This window comes from Scophthalmus maximus, chromosome 1 (assembly GCF_022379125.1).
Source record: "Scophthalmus maximus strain ysfricsl-2021 chromosome 1, ASM2237912v1, whole genome shotgun sequence".
Lineage (NCBI taxonomy): Eukaryota > Metazoa > Chordata > Actinopteri > Pleuronectiformes > Scophthalmidae > Scophthalmus > Scophthalmus maximus.
In genome coordinates this window covers 25,111,256-25,127,397 of record NC_061515.1, presented here as the reverse complement: position 1 = coordinate 25,127,397, position 16,142 = coordinate 25,111,256, and the positions used below count along the sequence as shown (strand labels likewise).

Sequence of the window (16,142 nt, the reverse complement as noted above, 5' to 3'; positions counted from 1 at the left end):
GTAGTACTTTGTTTAAAAAAAAAAAGCATGACTGCAGAAGTTTATGAATATATACAAGAAATATAACAGGAATCAAATGTGAACAGATGAAGAGGGTATGTACACAGTTATATATGTGTATTTGGGTTAATTAATATAATTAATTATTACCATATATATTGTATATAAATACCCTTTATTTCTTTATCCATGCATGTATTGTGGTCAAGATCAGTCTCACTCGAGGCCCTGCACTTGGCCTCAAACCTGGTCCCCTTGCCCCACCCACATGACTGACAGCTGTCCGTCACAACCTGTCCCCTCCTATCCCCTCCTATCCATCATATTTAAGTCTTGGTCCCCCCTCTGTGGTCTCAGTTTCCTCCACCTGATCCCCCCCATTCTTCACACACTGGGATGGAGTGCAGCACCTATGGTAAGACTTGTACTTTTTCATCTGGTCAGTGACAAAATGTCACACTAATGATTCACCTGAAAGTTCAATATTCATTTCATTTCAATTGAGGGCAATTACCAACCGTGCAATACTTTATGCTCCATGTGCAATTATTTTCACTGCTGCTCTGTATATAGTATTTATACTTGATATTTTGTACATATCGTATTGCTTTTAAAAAATATTTCTGCTATCCACTTTGCTGCTGTAACACCCAAAGTTCCCCTTTGTGGTACAAATAGAGGATTGTCTTTTCTTATCTTAAATCAACATCAGGGCTGTTGCAAATTGTTTTTAATTTCTCCTATTTCCTGTGTCAAACTGTTCATTCAGTATATACATATAGATGTTATGATTAAACGTTACTATTTAGTGTTTACAAGCAGTATATAAACCCTTCAAAACATTATAATGTAGTTGAAAGTACATTTTTAAGTGTGTATTAATTAATGTATCAATTATAATTGAGCTATTTGAGACATTTTGATAACGACTGGAGCTTAAAACACCTCAGAATTAAGCTTTAAATCATTATGATATGTACCTGAATATGGCAACACTTTATTTCATCTGAGACTAAAGAAGCCTCTAATGTTTTATGTGACTGATAATTCAAATCAGTTCAGTTCAATTAATTTTTCTCTCCTAATAATTAAGAAATAATATATTATAAAAAGAAATGTGTATGTTTTTTACTGTGTTGAATGGCCAATTATATATAATATATATAATATTATATGTACAATATAAGAGACATTTATGTGCATATAACTGGCCTTAAAATGTTCTTCTTCAGATGAGTATAAGACACGGAAAAACATGAACAGGAAGAATTATGCATGAGCGACTGCCGCAGCTACACCACAATTACACTTACTAATGCTTCAAATTCAAGGGCAGGGAAAAATACAAAGACACATTTCAGATAATCACAACATATATTTATAAAACGTTTTATTGTTATTATTGTTGTTCAACTGCTTATACATTAGACCTACTTGACAGGAGGAGTAATAGCTGTTGACAAATGCATCAATAACACTAATTTATCTCTGTCAACAACTACATATAATACAACATAAACCATTTATTGTTTATATGCTGGTTATAAATATTTTATTAGAGGACCAAATACAGTGTTAGTCTCTGGAGGTAATGAAATGTTGTTATAAAAAGATATTGAATACTTTATATATATATATATATATATATATATATATATATATATATATATATATATATATATATATATATATATATATATATATATACAGGTTATGGTAATAAAAAAGGAAAAAGTCTTGATATTTTATTTCTTTCCAAGAGCTGGACACGCTGGACGTCCCCCCCCTCACCCCGACCAGTAAGGAGGTCCTCAGCCAGGCGGTGAAGGCCACCTTCGCTGGCTTCACCCAGGAGAGAATCACCCGTCACTTTCCACAGGGTACCGCTTGAACCATCCGCAACATATTTCATCTGTCATATGTCATCGGTAACCATGTGGTGCATTCGGAGCTCTAGATCTATGCGTTTGTATATATGCCCAGATCCTACCCTGTGGTCAGAGTGGGAGGTCAACCACTGGCTGGACTGGTGCCAGGCCGAGTTCGGACTCCACTGTCTGGCCTCGGACCTCAGAGGCCTGCAGGGCAGTGAGCTGTGTGGTCTGGACCGAGATGCTTTCCTGGACTTGACGTCCGACTGCACTGCGGGGGAGATCCTGTGGGAGCATCTGGAGACCATGAGGAGAGGTAAAGGCATTGTTCAACCAAAGAAAAGGATGGTACAATGTAATTACTTTCTTCATTAGAATAGCCATAGTCAAATGAACCTGAAGAAGTAATATTATATTCGGATGATTAAACAGCTACACAAACATCTTCCTCATCCTCGGAGCTGTGACCCCACAGTTGCAGGAGGAGACGAATGATATTGAAAGGCCCGTATTGATAGTTTTAAAAATTATAAATTATAAAAGACATCATAATACCTTTGGAGCTCCCTTCATGATTAAATGCATTTTCAAACTAAGAGGACGGCTTTACACTTCTGCATGTCAGGCTTCTGTGAAATGTGAAACCTTTCAATAAACCACAATCAATAGACAAATACTATCTATACATACAATTTTTATTTACCATTTAAATTCGAGATCCATCCAATTTGATTGCACCCAAGTACCTAATGTGCTTGAATAGAAATACTTATTACTGTTAATAACCAAGAAGTCCAGAATGTTTCCTGATGTGTTTGGCCTGTGTATCACACACAAAAGATGATGTACAATGAGGATATTTTTGTTTCCTACTGTACATCCTGTATGTGTAGCTATATCATACATTATGTATTAAAATTATTATTATTTGCGTCCCTCTTCTTTAAGACATTGATAACATGAAATATGAAAAATGAAATATAACACAATGGGGCTAAAAATATGTTGTGATTTGAATTTAATTCCGCAGAGAACGAATATGACTGTACTTCTTCATTACCCATCTGCACAGTACCATCTTACTGCCAGCTTCAATTCAACAGAGGTAATATTAATGTGTCTTCTGCAAACTTTGGGAATTGTCGTCATGATGATTACCACTATTCCACTTGATTATGACATTGTTCCTTATTATGATATAATTGTGAATAAGCTCATGATTCCCTTATCTCTGTTCTCCCCCAGAAGACGATCAGGAGCATTCAGACAAACACAGTTACCATATCCAGTATGAGGCCACTGGGAGGACGGAGCTGCACACACTGGACCCTGTGGCTGCACAACATCAAGATTACTATCTGTATAAAGCCGACGACCCCAGCAGGAGCATGGCCTCTCCTGCTTTGTGTGACGACGCAGGAGGAAATGAGGGTAAGACTTACAGATTGTTACCAGCCGCTGCATTGTGGCTGGTCATGTTTTCACCTTGTGAGTCTGTGTGTGTGTCTTTGTGTGTGTATTTATCAGCATTGCAAAATGTGGTCTTTTTTTTTATAGCGATAACTCATTAATTGTGCAAGACAGTCATGAAACTTGAGTGAGTTTGAAGGTGGGTGTGATCTGACCCACACTGATGTGCTACTCATGGGGTTCGAACCTGAACATTATTGTGTTGACTGGAGGCATAGATCTTTTTAATTTTGTTCTGCAACTGTTATTGTTAGGTCTGAGTCATATTCTGAGGTTATATTGTTCTAAAAATGATTTCTGGTACACCCAAATTAAAAAAAAGTGGTATCTGGCCATTTAGACAATTTTAGTTTCATTTCATCAGGCATTGAGATATTTTCTATGAGATTTAGGGCGCATATGAAAATGAACAACAGTTTAAATTAAATTAAAAGCATCAGAGGGGTGATACAGACCCTGCACACACACAAACATATATATATATATATATATATATATATATATATATATATATATATATATATACATATATAAATTTATATTATTTATTTTTTGTTGTTGTTCTGCCACAGGTTCATAGTGATTTAAATTTTTTATACATTTCGATCACCATGAGGACGGAAGACGCAGACAAACAAATAGAGAAACCTGTCAACTAGCTGATGAAGAAAATTAAACATCAAGCTGCTAAAAACTTTTAATTATTTCAGGAGTTGGTGGAGCTTGAGGGGGGGAATCACAATTAGCCTTTTTATGTCAATAATTTCAATTTGTCATGTTTATGTATTTATCTCATTATGGTATCTATCTATCTGTCTGTCTGTACCAAACCACCAATGTGGCTGTGTTATATCATTGCCCAAGAGTCTTCCACACCTGCTTCACTCCTCCTCTCTCCTGTACTTGTAGAGACAGACTCAGAGGTGGAGATTGCTCACAGTGACGATTCTGACATTGTGGACGCTCTGTCATGGACCGCTCCGCTCCACGACATCGACTCGGTCATGGACGAGACCATGTCTGAAAATGTCTTTACTTCACCGCAGCCACACAGGAGCTTCAAGGACTATGTCGGCAACAAAACAGACCTGGGCAGAGCTGTGATACCGGCAGCCATCCTCGCTGGTTACACTGGTCCGTGCTGAAAGAGATAATGAGGAAGTTTTCGTTGTAATCTCGTGGTGTGTCGGATCTACTCAGCAGGTGTTGACCCTTGATTCTTCCCATCATGTTTCTACAGGAAGTGGTCCCATTCAGCTGTGGCAGTTTCTCCTGGAGCTTCTGACAGACCGCAGCTGTCAGTCGTGTATCAGCTGGACCGGAGACGGGTGGGAGTTCAAGCTGACGGACCCTGATGAGGTACACGATGGCCATACGGTTTGAAAAATCTCCAGGGTTGATGGTTACATTAACGTTCTGTCGTACTCACAGTCCGATGAGATCAGTTGACCAATAACAGGTATTTGTAAAATATGGAAGTATTAGCTGCTGGTTTCGTGTCATTGGTTGACTGTTCCCATTCTCAGGGGCAATGCCCCCCACCAGGAATCAATGTAGTCACCGCTCATGCCCCCCCCCCCCCGTCCCCTACCAGAGGCAGAAATTGATGTATAGCAAGATTGTTAGTGTCATGGGTCGATTACTGAGCACATGCCCGGGATCTGCCGCACAGATCTTCCGGGGCTGCCACGTGACTTACCTTTGTGGCCTGCAGAAGCTCTGAATTACAGGATCACTCAATACTCCACACATGGTTTGGTGCCGGAGGGAAATGTGTCATCTCCTCGTGTCTCTTGTTTGTAACAAACCATGATTAACTCTAATTCATTCAAAGGTCTTTTATGAACACCCATCGTAGCATTATTAATTTAAGCAGGAAGTACAGTCAATGCAAAATACAAGATCATATTTTGAATTGAACAACATATCCAGTCCAACACTGTTGTTGAGTGTCTACATTTGATATCTTGCACACAGTGTTGTTAATCGTTATCATATTGCTGTCCAGTTACGAGGAAGCAAGGGGCGTAGGAGGCCCGTTGCTCTCTCAGACCCCCGTTTTAGTCCTGTGGTGTTAAGATGAAGCTCTGCCCCCCAGGTAGCGCTGCTGTGGGGCCGCAGAAAGAACAAACCCAAGATGAACTACGAGAAGTTGAGCCGCGGTCTGCGCTACTACTACGACAAAAACATCATACGCAAGACGGCCGGCAAGCGCTACGTCTACCGCTTTGTCTGCAACCTGCAAGGCCTCCTGGGATACGAGCCTGAAGAGTTGCATGCTATGCTGGACATAGTCAGCAAGAGTCACTGAGGATTCAACTAACACTGGGAGGATGAGGCAAAGAGAAACTTTTGAAAAATTGGATCCTTCTATTTCCATCTTTTACCACTTGTTCGTGAGAGCAGGCCGACTGAGGTCTGTCCGGTGACACACCCGGCGTGTGGGTTCGTGTACACGCGGGAGGAGGCTCATATCAGTTACGAGCTTTGACATGTAGCACTTTATCTTGTCGTCACTGTCAAACAATAAAAGTCACAGCACAACCATTCGTGTCATTTATTTCTCTACAAACAAGTAAGACGAACAGTGTGTTGTGTCCATGCAAATAACATGTTGACGACATGTGACTTCAGATGTCAGTTTCATGTGTTTTTGGCCCTCCTGGCTTTCCATACAGGTATGCATGAAGGGATTGAATTAGTAGCAGAAGGAACACGAGCCTTGGTACAGTGTAACAGCTGAGGGCAGAAGCCTGGTGATATAGTTTTTGTTTTTTTTACCAAGATATACATGAACAACGGATGTTCGTATGTGCCTGCTTACTTTCTTCTGCCAAGGAAGTTATGTTTTTTTTGTAAATGTATTCATTTGTGTGTTGGTATGTCAGCTGGTTGGTGTGTTTGCCAGCAAGAAGTGGATTTCCACGAAACTTTGTAGAAGGATGGGACATGGACCAAGAAAGAACCCATTAAATTCTGGCACAGATCCGGACAAAGGGCGGATCCAGGATATATATATTATTATTATTTTTTCCTCCAGAGTCCCAGGGAATAAGTCATAGATCTTGATAAAAACAGGTACATTTAAGTGGCTGTTATCTATGAGTTTGTGCAATTTGGTGGGGCTTGATTGAATTAAAGGGACTGTTGGTCCTTGGCAGAAGTATGTACTCTACTGAGTATCATTCCACATGCACTGGACAAGGTTATTATCTTGTCATGGTTAAGATGAGGATACTCTGTTAGGTTTTCTTCCTAGAATTGTTTTGTTGGTTCAGATTTACACCGCAGCAGTAATTCCTGCAAATTGTGAGGTCACGGGTGTCTTGTGTTGCTGTGCTGTTCCAGGAACTGCCCAAATGATTGAATGGATAATCCATTATTTGTATCCATTATAATAAAAAATCCATGCTTATGCAATGGCATCTATCATGCGGATACAGATGGCAAGTCCAATACAAGCATATCGCAAACCAAGGCATTAACTAACTGCACTCTGACCTGTGAAGGTTGAAATCCAGGGTAAATGGGGAAATATGAATGGGGAGTGATGATCGATTCTCCTTCAGAGACTCTGTAAGGCGTATTCCCCCCATTTGGTGAACAAGCTGAGCAGTACAGCTGTGTCCAGTGTTGGTACTGGGGAGCTCCCACAGACAATAGTTCCCTGCTGTGAGAAGCAAACAAGATCAAATTAAATCATCTCTTGGAGGTTCATGTGTGGACACGGATCCAGCCGGAGAAAGTCCCTGCCACCGGGTGCTTTCACAGAGATCAGCTGGTGCTTGGACAAATGGAACCTGATTGATGTATTCACGCTTGCTCGGCCAACTCCTCTGTTTCCTTTCACTTCACTGCATACGTGAAGTAGGTGTGTGGGTGACTGGAACAGCCAGCTCCTGCAGAGAAATCAAGTGGTTTGATTTAACGTCTCGTATCCCGCACACAAGGCTTGTTGTTGATCTATAAGCCCTCTTTTGAGTCATCCAGCAGGGGATTCATTTCTGCTCCTGTGGATTTAAGAATGACTCCTTTCAGTTTGACCCTGTGTCACCAGAGCTCTATTATTCCTGTGTAAATACACACGTGCAAGAAAATGTTTCATTGAGGTTAAACAGAAACTAAATATAGTTGATTTTAAATTAATTTTCAATAGCCAGAGAATGGACCTAATCTGTAGTTTGTAATGGTGCTGACTGTACTGACACCACAGTCAGCACCATATAGGAAAAACAAGATCCAAGGTACTCCAAGAGTACGTACATTTCTGCCGAGTTATGGCTGGTAGATATTGAGCATGTTTCACTGTTATCCACTTTTACATCTGACTGAACATTGAATTAATCTTTGTTGTTTCTCACAACTTACAAATGAATTTCCAACCATGTCAGCATTGTGTCTCAATATCAGTCCACTGTTTTCTATCTCTATTTCATGAGATTATCATCTTCTTTTTTCATATCTTAATCTGAAAGCTCACCAGTAATTACGGTTGCCAGATAAAAGTATTGGCGTAAAAATAAACTAAATTCCCACCTTGAGTTGAGGTACATTAAAAGTATAAATAATAATACATGTGAAAGATACAATTCAGAAGCAGTGACTCCCATGTTTCGTCGCATCTAATTATCCTGATTATACAATGAATGAGCTGTATGCGGAAAAATTATAGATCCAAGACCCTCTGGAATCAAAGAGAAAAGAGAAGCACAGATTTATTTACTGCCCGTCATTCCGTTTGTTCTGTGTAAAATGAAAAGCTCAATGTCTTACTCTCCCTCACCCCTGTAAAGAGACGATTTATGTCCTGACTAGTGAACAAACTAATTTCCAACACACACACACAAACGCACACGCACGCAAGCACACACACACACGCACACACACACACGCACGCACACACACACGCACACGCACACACACACGCACACACACACACTCTTGCTCTCTCTCCGTCTCTCTCTCCCACATGTCGGCCCTTCCATTAGCAGGCCTTGGGAGTGTAAGTGGTGGAAGTAATCCTCACACACTCAGTGCTCTCACACTGATTCTGTCACCTGCTCACTGGCGGGGAAAAGAACATCAGCATTCGGCCATATCATATCGTTTCATGCTGCAAATAGTAGAGATGTTAATGAAACAGTGGAGCCTGAATGTGGCATGCACAAGAAAAGCACTTTAATATGTACAAAATAGATTACAAAACCGTATTCTCAACGGTCCCAAGTTTGATCCTTCAGAACATAAAGCGTCTGTGAAGAGACAGGATTTAAGACCATCCCATGCACAGCTACCTAATATATTAGATATCTAATCTGGGTCTACCCCGGGGCCTCCTCCCAGTCGGACGTGTTAATTAAACAATACTGGCTATGGACTGTTTACAATCACAAATCCCACTGAAAGGTTTCCACTCCCATAGTCCATTTCAGTTGGCATTAATGGTTCAGTCACAGAAACACAAGTCAGATGGTGAACACACTTGAACACAGTGAACACACTCATGCCGAGCTGGCAACCTAATGATGTGTAAGAGGTAGAATGAAAACACGGGGAGGAATTATTGTCTCTCCCTCACAAACATTGAAATTAGTATCTCTCCTGACACGATCAAGGACTGATGTAAATGGTCAAATGATCGTCTCAGTCCAAGTCGATAAATATAGATTTGTTCTTCGCACGTGTCCAGTGAGGAGTCAAGTTTTAAAACAAGCAATTTGAATTCACAATTCACAACATCATCATCATAACAGACATAAACGTCATTCCAATCCCCAAATGGAGAATTAATTTATGTTTATATAACACTTTCTTCTTAATAAATATATAAATATAAAAAAGCTCCATCCCAGGAAACTCCATATACTTATATCTGAAAACCAAATAACTCTTATTATTAAAGAATTATGTTAGTGGGCAAATTTCTTCCCCATGGCCGTCCCATGTACCTGGAGATGGTGTTTTCTGTCCGACCCAGTAATGACTCGTGTTTGTTCCCAGTGCTTTTTTTTTTGTGTCGTGGATTTCTTTTTGTTTCATGTTTTCCTATCTGAAAACATTTTTTGGTTTTCGTTCATTATAAATTGTTTTTCTTTTGTACTCTGCATTTGGGTCGCACGGAAGAGTATTAGGGCCAGTCATAAGATGAAGAAAAATGAGGTGGAAGATGTTTTTGTTTTTTTTTACATTTCGAGAATAAAGTCAAAATGTCGAGAATAAAGTTGAAATACTACTTCGAGAATAAAATCGAAAATTATGACACAGAAACACTTTACCGCAGCTCCAAACAAACCGGATGTTGATGTTTTGCTAGCGCTAGCTGCTAGCGCTAGCTGCTAACCAAAGTTGATATATTATGATTGACAGCTGAATCTGGAAGAGACGATGCGGGACAACGAGTGTTTTTGCACATGAACGTCAACGTGTGTCCTGACACGATAACGTTCAATTGCAAACAACCGTTCATGGATTTTGAGAGGCGTGCAGTCACCGAAGCTAGCGGAGCTTTGCTAACGTGAGTTAACGTGGACGTGTGACAGCTAGCTGAGCTGGTACCACAACACAGCCGTTTAAGGCTATTTCGGCTTTAATCTCGACATTTCCACTTTATTCTCGACATTTCGACTTTATTCTCGAAATGTTGAATAAAATAAAAAAAATCTCCTCATTTGAAAAATTAATAATCTTCCCCCTCATTTCCTTCTTCGTATGCCTGGCCCTAATACGCTTCCGTAGGGTCCTGCTCCTTCAACAGTAACACAACGAACAGACCAGAATGGACCGAGCAGCTTTATATGACTTAACATGATTTTGTTTGTGTGATTTTCTAAGAAAGGTCCTAGAGTGCCCTCTAGTGGACCAATCTGAAAACAACACTTTGGTGGCTGAATGAAATCCTCCTGCTGACTGCAAAGTTGTGATTTACCACGCCCAGAGTGTGTTTGGGATGTATTTAAAGCGTGAGTGTCTGATTTTTAATTTACCTCTGTGGAGCAGGTTCTCGGGATGTCTGAAATGTGTATGTTTAAAATGAAAGACTTAAAGACATCCCCCTCTCCATTAGAGCCGCTACATCTGCAAAGTCTTTTAAGTCCACCTCTTCTCCCTGGCATTTGAGATCATCTAAATATGCGCTTTATTATTATTGCACAATCATGTTTTTATGTTTCTTCCGACAACTGAGTTTGTATATGTTGTCTTATTTTAATTATTTGTAACGCAAATGTGCAGAATGAGGATTTCATTCAAGCCACCAAAGTGTTGTTTTCAGCTTTGTCCACTAGAGGGTAGTCTAGGACCTTTTTAGAAAACCACTCAAAACTTTTCAGCAGACCAAACCTATTGTTAATAATCTCACGAGGGAAAATCAGCTTTTACAGGATCACAGAATTATTGCAGCATTCAGGAAAAATAGGAAATCTGCTAAACTACCTAGTCAAACCATTATCAAACCCAACACAGAGAGGTTGCACAGTCACTACAGCAATAATTTGTTCAAAACAAGATACCATGGGAATATCAATCATAACTGTCAGGGGAACTGGTAACACCATTAGAGTGAGGTTTACTCAACACAGACATATCTCCAATAAGAAAGAGAATCATACTCCATTGGTACAACATTTTTTTAATACATGGATGGAATTCTATTAGAATTAGCGTAGTACAAAGTGAACCAAAAATGCGAATATAACTCAAAGACAGAAAGCCGAGAGAATCTGGATATCCAAACTGAACACGACACATCCCAGGGGACTCTGAGAGGTGGTGAGGGGTCCACAGTGAGGGGCAGTCGATGGACAGTGCACCAAGTCTACCAGCAATGGTATTCTGGACCAATGTGAAGAAGGGACTTGTGTGCTCTCCCTGCCTCAGACTTTCAATGTTATCACGTGGAGGGTGGGGAGATGTGCTCTCCCTTCCTTAATGTCTTCCACGTTGGCACTTGGAAGGGCAGGGTGGTCCCAGAGCAGAGGCATAGTGCCAAATATAACTAGTTGCTATTATTGAAATAAATTTATTTTGACTATAGTGCTCCTAACTAAAAATGTAGTTAATGGTTATACACGATTGCAACCATTTCGGATCTTTGGCCTAGGTTTGGAGATTTCTGTCTCTGTTATTTCTACCTCCACAACCAGCTGAAATAAACATAAGTGAGTGGACAGAGGCTACGAGGAGGCAGGAGTAAGGCTCTCTAGAGAGAGAGAGACACAGAGAGAGAGAGAGAGAGAGACTGACTGTGTCTATTCCACATAAATGTGTTGAAGAGGTCAGAAGGATAACAAGCGATACAGACATGGTGAGTACGTCTTCCAATTTCCACAGATTAAAGACCCTAATGGCAATTACTTTTAACTTCTGTCACTAGCAAATTTCTTAAAAAACATAACATTGCCAATCATTGTGGATGTCGATGCTTCAAACCTGGTGGCTATGGTTCAGGAGGCACATGCCAAAGTGTCCTTGGGATAGAATCTCAACCTCAAATAGCTCCTGGCGGCTGTACTGGCAGCATGTGAATGAGATGCATGACTGATAGACAAAGATATTGATATAGAATCACTGTATGAATGTGTTTGTGAACGGGTGAGTGGCAACCGAGTTGTAAAGTGCTTAGAGTACTTGAAATTGACTAGAAAACCACCAAATAAGCACAATACATTGACTATTCAGTGCTTTGTGTCTGTATTATGGTGCAACCATATTGTTGCTCTTTGCTACTGTTTTATACGCGGAGTGCAAATATGAAATGCAAGCATATTCTTCTCCCAAAGTGCAAAAATTATGGAGAAACTTGTTTTGCATTAATGGGGTTAAGGTTACTTTTCAATCTGCACCTCTAGCCAGCAATGCACAAGGATGACACGGTTTCCACATATTTGTTTGTTACAAACTCTGAAATATTAATTGTATTAAGATTCTATGTTAATATTCTACATTAATCGATGAAGAAATTAAAATTGTGTAACATTGAAGTTTCAAGTAATGAAATATGATACAAGTACTTTGTGATGCAGGTGGGACATCTGAGTGGGTCATTTTATTCAGATTGCATTGCAGCCATTGTCTCACAATATGTGGCACATTTTTACATTTTATGATTCAAGAAAACATTCCTATCCCGAACAGGATTACACCTAATAAGAAAAGATGCTTTCAGTTTATTCTGAGGAAACATTTAACCATCAGTTACTCACAGGAAGTTACAACAAAATAGATAATAATTTTAAATAAAACAAAACAAACAGGACTGGAATGTTGAAATAACATGCAAGTTACATGACTTCTGACTGGACAGCTGTGAGAGAAGAAATACGTATATATACATACTCAGACAATCATGCGAGGGTTATAGATCAGATTTAGATTGTGTTAAGAGAATTAAACAGCTAGTCTGTTCTGTCCTTCACTTTACATATTGCTGCTGCAATGAATTGTGGGACAGCATCTTCTCCTTTCCTTTCATAAAGGAGGGTCCAGTGTTTTCTATGCTAAGGTGATAAGATAGGAAGCAGTGAAGCTCCTTTCCTTATCATTTAGAAAATTCTAGCAGCTCTTATCATGGCTTCCGCTGAAATACTTCAGGTCCATTTCACTCAGTTACTAACCTTCCTAAGCAAAACAGACAATTTGACTGCAGTAAACTTCATGTTTATTACACACAACCCAGGCCAGCACTGAGAAAGCTGTTGTATTTAAAAGTAATTTATTACATAACACACACCATGTCTCTGTAATCACAGCTACAGATTGATGACGTAGAATAAAACCAGCTATGGCAAGGGCAGCTTTGGATGGACTTCGACGTAAGTGAACTTTGGCCAACATCGTGTTGTATCATATTTGTTTTACTGTCTTGTATGGTGGATATTGTAATTCATTTAAATAGCTGTCACTTCAGTTCAGTTCTTTAGTCCACATAAAAAGAACAAACCATAGTAAGGCCTATAAAAGAGAGTACTTATACATTTTTAAATCAATATTCAAGGCAAATGTTCAATCTGCCAACTGAAGTAGAAATCGAAGGCTACAACTTTGTATGGCGGTGGCTCAGTGGACAAGAACACTAACCTTGGAACAGGAGGTGGAGTGTTCAACAATCACCTCGGGCAGATCCAGGCACATCCATTGTCTGTTGTCACAGCTACAGATCGATGAAACAAAACAAGCGGAACATGTGGAACTTTGGAAGGACTTCCACTCAAGTCAACCTTGACCAATGTGGTGTTGTACCTTTGTCTTGATTGTAATTCATTTAAATAGCTGTCTCTTCACTTTAGTTCAGTTCTTTAATCCACATAAAAACAACAATTTTGTACCAACATCATTCAACAGAGGTAGAAAGTGAAGACGACGAAGAGACTTGCTATGGCTGGTGTGGCACAATGGACAAGAACACTGACTTTGGAACAGTAGTTCAAGACTGAGAGCTGAGGAAAGACTATAACATGAACAAATGAGATTCTGAAATTGAAACACAAACCTGGAATACCTTCAAGTGAACGAGTTTCTGGACAATGGGCAAATCCCTCAATGGATAGAGGAGTGTCAGCCATAGAAGTAATCTTTTATATGTCAAGTATTTCTTGAGCTGCATCAACAACACTTCAAAGTTAAATTACATTATGTTTTTTGGAATAAATTATTGTTATTTTTCCCCTTGATCCTCGTGTGTGTCTCCATGTTTGTTTTGGCCAAGAGTCGGCTCATAAACAAATCTCACAGCTCCACTGTGGAAGGTTCAGGGGTGTGGACATGTCAACATGAGTTTTCCCCTCCAATGAAGCCGTCCACTGTTGTGATGCGTGCTGCTGCCGGTTTAGGCTCTTCGAGTTACTGCCGACCCTGACTGAGCTTTGATTGGCTCAAGCTGTTAGATGATGGACAGGACAATCTGAGGAAGAGGGATCAAAGTTTGAGACTTTCCGTGAGGAAGAAGAAGTAGAAGTACAGGAAACAAATATAGAATGTGGGCTGAGTAGCTCAGTGATGTACGTATCAGAGTTGAAGAGTTGAGATTGTGGGTTCAAACCCCAGCTTGATTAGAGAAATTAATGAGTTAATGACCCATAGTATAGATTCAATATTGGAAGGAAATAGAAGGTGGACATCTGATCAATTAGCTCATTTTGAAACTTCGAGGTGTGTGTTCAATCTTGACTCTTTACTTTGGGACTTTGACTGACCAGTCAGTTAAGGCAAGTGACAAATAGGAGTAACGACTTTTAAACGTGGATAGTCTCAGTAGTCTAGTGGTTTATGGCCATGACCTTAAACCTTTGAGTACCTGAATCAAGTCCTCTACTTATCCATCTTTCTGCAAAAAAATGTTCAAGAGATCCTTTAAAAGTTTCATGTCTTTGCATTATATTTAATGCAAGCACTGCCATTTAAACTTATTTCTGAGTAAAGGTGTTGAACAGAAACTTTGTTGCAGTGTTTTCATTTACATAAATCCTAGAAAACACAAACAAGTTGACTGAAAACTTTAGCAGTTCGTCCTCTCGAAAGCCGACAGCAAGTTAAATGCGAAAAAACTGGGCTTGAGTTTCCAGATTAGGACGCTGGTGAAGTGATAAGATTTTAGACTCACATGTGAAAGGTTGACAGATCAAGAACCACCATTTTTGTGATTTGATTGAAACAAAACATCCATTTAAACTTATTTCTGAGTAAAGATGTTGAACAGAAACTTTGTTGCAGTGTTTTCATTTACATAAATCCTAGAAAACACAAACAAGTTGACTGAAAAATTTAGCAGTTCGTCCTCTCGAAAGCTGACAGCAAGTTAAATATGAAGAACTAGATCACAATCTTTCCCAGAAAGACGGTGGTGAAGTGGTAAGATTTTAGACTCACATGTGAAAGGTTGACAGATCAAGAACCACCATTTTTGTGATTTGATTGAAACAAAACATCCATTTAAACTTATTTCTGAGTAAAGATGTTGAAGAGAAACTTTGTTGCAGTGTTTTCATTTACATAAATCCTAGAAAACACATCAAGTTGACTGAAAACTTTAGCAGTTCGTCCTCTCGGAAGCTGACAGCAAGTTAAATGTGAAGAACTGGATCATTAAATTTGCCCGAAAGACGGTGGTGCAGTGGTAAGATTTTAGACTTACATGTGAAAGGTTGACAGATCAAGTCCAACCAGTGACAGTTTTATGAAATCATTCACACAAAACAAATCATACAAATCTCAGATAAGTACATAATGTTTGTGTTTGCGTCCCGTGGCGTAGAGGCAATGATACAAGTATGGGCATATCAAGATCCATGGTTCAATTCCCACCTTTAACAATTTTACAATTTGTCCTCTTGAATGTCTGCTGCTGCTTCATTTTTCAGAAAAAACAAAAACAAAAGTATTCATTCAGTGGCGTAGTGGCAATGATACAGGTATGGACATATTAAGGTTGATGGTTCGACTCCCACCTTTAAGAATTTTACAATTTGTCCTCTTGAATGTCTGATGCTCATGAGAACAAACTGGACCATCAACAGTGTGAAAGATGGTGGTCGAGTGGTGAGACGCGAGGCCCTGGTGTGAGAGACCCAGGGTTCAAGAGTGAGTGCGGACTCAAACATGAACGAACGAGATTTGTAGATCATGTGCACTGCAAGAAACACGAACGAACGAGATCATGTGCACTGCAAGACACTCTAACACGGACGAACGAGATCATGTGCACTGCAAGACACACAAACGAGATCCCAAAATTGAAACACGGACCTGGAATTTCTTCAAGTGCATTCCTGTCAATGTATAGAGAAAAAGCAGGAGAAAGTAATATCT

General features: G+C 39.6%; 1 protein-coding gene and 1 long non-coding RNA gene across 2 annotated transcripts; both read left to right on the top strand.

Moving 5' to 3' along the window:
• Nucleotides 1-396: 396 nt before the first annotated feature.
• Nucleotides 397-5,885, top strand: LOC118305826 (protein C-ets-1-like). Its single transcript, XM_035629766.2, has 8 exons — nucleotides 397-415; nucleotides 1,761-1,880; nucleotides 1,984-2,187; nucleotides 2,902-2,976; nucleotides 3,117-3,302; nucleotides 4,251-4,475; nucleotides 4,582-4,700; nucleotides 5,440-5,885. The coding sequence occupies exons 1-8, from the start codon at nucleotides 397-399 to the stop codon at nucleotides 5,650-5,652; spliced, it is 1,161 nt and encodes a 386-aa protein (XP_035485659.2). The 3' UTR covers nucleotides 5,653-5,885.
• A 3,803-nt stretch (nucleotides 5,886-9,688) lies between these two features.
• On the top strand, nucleotides 9,689-14,008 carry LOC124850927. The gene is made up of 2 exons (XR_007032024.1): nucleotides 9,689-9,855; nucleotides 10,177-14,008. It is a non-coding gene; the product is annotated as an uncharacterized LOC124850927 (long non-coding RNA).
• Nucleotides 14,009-16,142: the final 2,134 nt, after the last annotated feature.